This window comes from Saccopteryx bilineata, chromosome 7, assembly GCF_036850765.1.
Source record: "Saccopteryx bilineata isolate mSacBil1 chromosome 7, mSacBil1_pri_phased_curated, whole genome shotgun sequence".
In the NCBI taxonomy this organism is placed as follows: domain Eukaryota; kingdom Metazoa; phylum Chordata; class Mammalia; order Chiroptera; family Emballonuridae; genus Saccopteryx; species Saccopteryx bilineata.
Window position 1 is genome coordinate 17,225,430 of NC_089496.1, and position 7,214 is coordinate 17,232,643.

Genomic DNA, 7,214 nt, shown 5'->3' on the forward strand with positions numbered 1-7,214 from the left:
AAAATTTAATTTGGGGGAGCCAATTGCTAAACGCAAAATTTGCTTCTGTATGAACCGCTTGCTTGCTACGCTATAAAAACCCCTAAATTATAGGCGCTCGGGGTGACTCTGGTGACTGCCACCTGAGCTCACCCCTGCGCAGGTTTTGCTTTTTCTTTGCCATAAAACTTTGTTTAAACTCTCCAAACGTCTCCAGTGTCTATTTTGCCCGGCGAGTGCAACAATTGATTGCCTCAGATGCTTGCGGCCTTGCCTTTCCGATAAGCCCCTAATCAAACACCGGATGCCTGCGGCTTCTTCAAGGAGCCTGGGCAAACATCTAGGGGCCAGGTGGGCCAGTTATTGTTTTACAAGCCAAGATGATTTAAGCAAAGATCAGACGAAAAAGATCAGATGGAATCCACTGTTACATTCCCCCCTTTCTTTGTTGCATAACTCTAATCCTAGAGATCTGAGTTCTCTTTTAATTTTTCATAATGTTGTTTCATAATCATAAGTTTTACTGCTCCTATTTGCCCCTGCAGGAAGGTGGTGAGTCTATTCAGGACACACAGTCCAATGGTGATAACTAGTAATAGCACTATAAGGGGTCCGGCTAAGGTGGAGATGAGGGTAGTCAACCAGGGTGATTTGGCATACCACCCTTCAAACCATCCCTGCTGATCTTGTAGTCTCTTTTCCCTAGCCTTTAGCCTTTCTTTCAGCTTATTCATAGAGTCCCTAACTATTCCAGTGTGGTCGGCATAGAAACAGCATTCTTCTTTTAAAGCAGCACATAAACCACCTTCTCTTAAAAATAACAAGTCTAAGCCTCGTCGGTTTTGCAACACGACCTCAGAGAGGGAGGTCAGTGACTTTTCTAAAGCTTCTATTGACTGCTCTACAGCCCTTAAATCCTGGGTAATAGCAGACTCTAGCGAGGCCATTTGTCTGGGTCCTTCAACTAGGGCAGCAGCTCCTGTTCCCACTCCTGCCAATACCCCGGCTCCCAGCAGTACTGCTAGGGTGAGTGTGACAGGCTCTCTTCTATACCTGGTCCGCCCTTCAACCGCCTCTTCAAAGTCCTCATTCCCATGATATATAAGGCGGGGGGAAAACCCTAACCATTACACAAAAAGCTTGAGAGTTGTTAAAGGCCTGAGTGGACACACAGGGAGTCAGGCCCGTTCTGCATGCCCACCGAATTCCTTTCTCAGGGATCAAATAGGAACTGTTAGGAGAAATTGAAATAGTCTGCAGGCATCGGGCCTTGTCTGAGGCAGACGGGGTCCCCAGGCATATCCCCTGTCCAGTCACTTCTGGGAGGGTAAGCATGTGACGCCTGCCCCAATTACACTGGGAAGGGCTTTTGTTCTCATAGTAGCTCCCATTGACTGCGACCCCTTCGTAATAGGGAGGCCCTGCCTGCAAGCATATCCAGCAGAAGTCAGTAAGGTTGGGATGGGTGCTATTTAAAGCTTCAAAACCACCTTTTATTAGATCTAATAATCGCTGCCCCGTGGTTGAACCTGACGGGGTTTGTGACAGGGGTGTACTACTGGCACTGGCTGGGCTGCTAGCTGTATCTCTCAGGGATGGAGTAGCTTGCACCGGGGCTGAAAGGAAATTTCTAGGCCTTGGGGCCCTTTGGTCAGCCAGTACTTTGTTAGGTCCTAATGGGCTGCCTCCAGCGGTGCCTATCTGGAGTTTAATTTTAAACGTTAATCCAGCATCAAATCCTGACACATACATTCTTAAACCCCACTGCCTGCCTTTTAGTCACATATTATCCTGTCTTCGTCCATGGTGGGTAAATGTAATATTCAGTGGGTTACAGGTGAAATTGGTACATGGTCCCTCTCCAGACCACATGACTGTCCGAGTGGCCTTGGCATGATTATATCCCCAATTTGTAGGATTCCCATCCCCCAGGCAAGAGGAGGACTTACTCAACCCTGGGGTATTTCCCCAGGTGGCTCGAGTTACAGTAATAACATCCCAGGAGGAGGTAGATTTCCAATAAGTTGTTCCAGTAGTTTCACATCCCCATGCCTTACAATAGAAGTCCCCTAAACCCCCACAGTCCCAAGCAACATTCCGATTCCGACCATCACGAGGACAAACATAGAAATTGGTCCTTCTAGTGGCTGACCTTAGCTTCGGATCCGCACACCCAAACCCCCATCCTGTAGGTCCATTTCCCCCGCACAGGCATTGGCCAGATTTGCAGAAAGATGGGTCACTTGGGTCAACAGTAGGAATATCCCAAGTTTTTAACCCCGCTGCGAGTTGACAAAGGTCTGGATACAGGGACGGCCACCAAGTCCAGGGGGGATAGTCATTGGAAGTCACTTCCCCTACTATGTCACTGGTCCCCGATATCACCTGCCATGTCTGCCGGGTCGGTTGGTGGGGATTTGTTGCGGCGGCGGACATGCAGCTTGAGGGGATTATCTGTTTTCTCCACTGTCCACTGGTCATCAGGAGCAGGAGCAGGCTTGAGGTGTGAAATATGGATTCAAGCAGCGATGCCATCGACCTTTACAGCAGTGGGTGTGATGAGGAGGACTTGGTAGGGTCCTTTCCAGTGGGGTTCGAGGGTCCAGTGTTGGTGTCTCCAGACATAGACGAAGTCCCCGACTTGGTAGTGATGTGGGATCCCATCTCCTGCCGGCTGGTAAAGGTCAGACAACTGCTTCCATAAGCAATGTTGTACTCTGGTCAGGGCCTGTAACCTAATGGACAAAGGGGTATTTGGGATATTTCAGTCAGAGGGGGATAAATCCCGAATAGGCAGAGGGGTTCCAAAAAGTATTTCAAAGGGGGTTAGGTTAGTTTTAGCAGAAGGGGTATTCCGAGCCTGGAAAAGAGCATATGGTAGGAGCATTACCCAATCTCTATGGCCAGTTTCAATGACTAATTAAGTTAAGGTCTCTTTAATTGTTCTATTCATTCTCTCTACCTGTCCTGAACTTTGGGGTCTATAAGAACAATGTAGTTTCCAATTAATCCCCAATATTTTGGCTACCCCCCTGGCTTACCTGGGCCACATACGCCGGTCTGTTATCAGATCCTATTACCTTTGGAAGACCAAATCTAGGAAAGATTTCTTCCATAATTTTCTTAATTACCACCGCTACCATCTCATGTTTGGTAGGGAAGGCTTCTACCCATCCTGAGAAGGTGTCTACAAAAACTAAGAGATACCTTAGTCCATATTTGGCAGGTTTTACCTCAGTGAAGTCTACTTCCCAATATTGGCCTGGTCTGGTGCCTCGGAGACGGGTTCCACTGGTTTATTTTGTTGGGTAGGCATTCACCATTTGGCAGGCCTTACAAGCTTTGACTATTTCCTTTGCTATTTGCCTCTTCTCAGGGGTGGTCAATGTTTTATCATCTTGAAGCAGTTGTACCAGTTTGTCAGTCCCAAGGTGGGTAAGATGGTGGGCCATCTGGAGGAACTTCCGAACATCCTCAGGTTCCTCTAAGTGGGTCAGGGTGGGGGATGGCTTTGTTTCTATAGTGAGGATGTTGGAGGCAGTCCTCATTGCTACCCCTCGAGCCTCTTCATCCGCCTTCCTGTTGCCTTTGGCTACTGGGTCTTGCCCTTTCTGGTGCCCAGGGCAATGGACAATGGCTAGCTCCCGTGGGAGCATGATAGCATCTAAGAGGGCTAGGATTTCTTGTTTGTGTTTAATGTCTTTGCCTGCTGATGTAAGCAGGCCCCTTTCTTTGTAAATTGCCCCATGCACATGTGCAGTAGCAAATGCGTACCTGCTGTCCATGTAGACGGTGGCCCGTTTACCACTAGCTAGTTCCAAGGCCTTTGTTAGAGCTATTAGTTCTGCCTTTTAAGCTGAGGTTCCTGGGGCGAGTCTCTCTGACCAGATTACTTTTTCCTTGTCTACCACCGCAGCCCCAGCTCGGCGTTCTCCTTCATACAGAAAACTGCTTCCATCAGTGTACCAAATTAAGTCAGATTGTGGCAATGGTGGGTCCCGCAAGTCTTTCCGGATCCCAGCTTCCTCGGCTAGGATATCCCTGTACTGATGGTGGACAGTTTCCCCCTCCTCCCTGGGTAGCAGGGTGGCTGCGTTCAAAACAGTTGGAGAGCCAAAGGTGATCCTGTCTTTATCTAACAGGAGGCTTTGGTAATGAGTAATGCGGGCATTGGTTAGCCAGCGGTCTGGAGGTTGTCTTATTATGCTTTCCAGGGCATGGGAAGTGACAATAGTCAATTTCTGGCCCAGAGTCAGTTTGTCAGCGTCTTTGACTAGGAGGGCCACAGCCGCTATCACCCATAGGCACCCCAGCCACCCTTTTGCGACTGCATCTAACCTCTTAGAAAGATAGGCTACTGGCCGTTTCCAGGGTCCCAAAGACTGAGTCAATACTCCTTTAGCTATCCCTTCCTTCTCGTCTACATAGAGAGTGAAAGGCTTCTCTATGTCGGGGAGTGCCAAGGCCGGGGCTGACAACAGTGCCCTTCTGATTTGGTCAAAGGCCTTTTGCTGTTTATCTCCCCAGGTATATTCAGTTCCATCCTTTAACAAGGGGTATAGAGAGGTGGCTAGTGTGGCAAAGCCAGGTATCCATAGTCTGCAAAAACCTGCTGTGCCTAAGAATTCCCTGAGGCCCTTCCGATTTTTCGGAGGTGGGATTTGAGTAACAGTCTTTTTCCTGGCCTCAGTTAGCCATTTCTTACTGTCTCGGAGAGAGTAGCCCAGGAAGGTGACTTCGGGTTGGCAGATCTGGGCCTTTTTGGCAGATGCCCGGTATCCCAGTTTGGCCAGTTCGGCAAGCAGTTTTTCAGTTCCCTGTTTGCACTGCTCTCTGGTGGCGGCTGCAAGTAACAGATCATCAACATACTGCAACAGAGTTACCTCAGGGGTGGAGGCTCGGTAGGCACTCAAGTCCTGGTGCAGCGCTTCGTCAAAGATGGTGGGAGAGTTCTTGAAGCCCTGGGGTAGCCGCGTCCAGGTGAGCTGTCCACTGAGTCCATTCTCAGGGTCCGTCCATTCGAAAGGAAACAGGGGTTGGCTATCCTCATGCAGGCGCAAGCAGAAGAAGGCATCTTTCAGGTCCAGTACTGTATACCACTTCCTGTCAGGACTGAGGGTACTGAGGACGTTGTAAGGGTTTGGGACCATTGGATGTATGTCCATTACTTGACTGTTAACCTCTCTCAAATACTGGACTGGTCTATAGTCCCCTGTCCCTGGTTCCTTTACTGGTAGCAGGGAGGTGTTACATTCTGATTAACAAGGCCTTAGGATCTCCTGTACTAATAGCCTCTGGATGTGAGGCCTAATGCCTTCTCGGGCCTCTTTACTCATGTAGTATTGTTTAACCCTTACGGGGGTGGCAGAGGGCTTTAGGTATACTACCACCGGAGGCCTTTGTACTGCTAATCCTGGCCCTGCCATTTCTGCCCAGGCCTCTGGGAAGCTCTGAAGCCACCTGTCTTCTGTTGAATGGGGTCTGGGGGCAGGGGTCTCATACAGTCTATACTCATCTTCAGCAGACAAGGTCAGCATGGTCACAATAGGCTGACTGACAAGAGGGTTACTGAATCTTACTTCTGGTCCCTGGGGCTTGAAGTCAATACTTGCCCCTAACTTGGTAAGCAAATTTCTCCCCAGCAGCGGGGCAGGGCATTCTGGTATGACCAGAAAGGAGTGCTGTACTTTTCCCCTCCCCAGGTCCATTGTCCTTTTAGTTGTCCATGACCTATGCTGGCATCAATTTGCCCCCTGAACTAGGGATTTTTTGTTTGAGAGGGGCCCCAGCGGGTTCTGCAAGGTGTAGTAAACCGCTCCTGTATTCACCTCAAAGTTGATTGGTGTCCCCTCCACATTGAATGTTACCCTGAGTTCGGGGAGGGGGTCCGAACTCCGACGCCCCTAATCTCCTAGGGCAAGGATTTCCTCAGTCTTCTTTTTCTTTTTCTTAGGACAATCCCTGACCCAGTGTCTTTCTTCTTTACAGTAGGCACACTGGTTAGGACCTAGTTTTGGTTTTTGGTTTGGGCCCGAGGTACTATGCTTTCCTCTTCTATCTTTTTTCCCTACTACAGTAGCCAAAATTTTTGTTAACTCTTTATTTCTCCGTTTATCTCGCTTATTTTCCTGCTTCTCATGTTTTTTTCTAATCTTTGCTCATTTTCCTCTGCTCACTCTCTTTTATAGTATACCTTATCAGCTTCCTTGACTAAATCTCTCAGAACCATGTCCTGTAACCCATCCATCCTCTGGAGTTTCCTCCGAATATCAGTAGCCGACTGTCCTATAAAAGCCATAGCCAGTGCCTCTTTCTGTTCTTCAGACTCAGGGTCGAAAGGGGTATACCTCCTATAGGCTTCTATTAGTCTCTCTAGGAATCTGGATGGGGATTCCTCTGACCCTTGAATTACTTCTCTTACCTTAGCCAAATTAGTGGGGCATCTCGCTGCCGCTTGGAGACCTATCATCAGAGTCTGGCAATAGAGTAAGAGTTGCCGCCTACCTTCAGGTGTATTAGGGTCCCAGTTAGGCTGCCTCAGGGGAAAAGCCTCATAAGGTTGGGGAGTTGAGTAGAATGACCATCAGGTCCAGGAACCAATTTTTTTTTTATGAGGAGAATTCAGTCTCTTTCTTCGGAGGTGAAGAGAATACCTAAGAGCTGCTGGCAGTCATCCCAAGTGGGCTGATGGGAAAACATAAGAGACTCGAGAAGGTCAGTAAGTTTGACAGGGTCCTCTGAAAAAGGTGGATTATTGTTTTTCCAATTATATAGGTCTGAGGAGGAGAAGGGCCAATACTGAAGTGCCAGCATGTTTCCCCCTTAACCATGAGGGACAGGGGGTCCAAAAGGCCGAAGGGGCAGGGTGACGGCCACGTCATCCGGGGTTTGTGCTTTCCGGCTCCAGGTACCTTGGGCTGGACCCTCTCCTGATGGTCCCCGTTCATTCTGATGTGGGGCCCCAAGCTGGGAACCAGCAGCACCGGCAGGGACATCCCTGGAATAGGGAGGTGGGAGTCCCGAATCAAAAAGAATAAGGTCAGTTTGAGATTCAGGGAGAACAGAGGAGGGAAGGGGAGGATACAGGGATGAAGTAGGCGTCGTTGGCTCTGAAGGTTTGAGTGGAAGCATAGAGCAGAGGTCTGAATGAGTTGGAGCAGGTCTGGGAGTGCCCGGAGTGGTGGAGAGGGTTGTTGGGAGGGAGGGTGCAGGGGGAGGAAGGAAAGGCTGGATCC

General features: G+C 49.2%; 1 protein-coding gene across 1 annotated transcript; it reads right to left on the reverse strand.

Annotated features, from left to right (window-relative positions):
- Window positions 1-2,497: 2,497 nt before the first annotated feature.
- LOC136310771 (uncharacterized) lies at window positions 2,498-6,792 on the reverse strand. Its single transcript, XM_066239687.1, is given in 6 exon segments — window positions 2,498-2,714; window positions 2,942-2,960; window positions 3,060-3,101; window positions 3,104-6,121; window positions 6,124-6,531; window positions 6,534-6,792. Coding segments are annotated over 6 exon segments (3,963 nt in total).
- Between the last annotated feature and the right edge of the window lie 422 nt (window positions 6,793-7,214).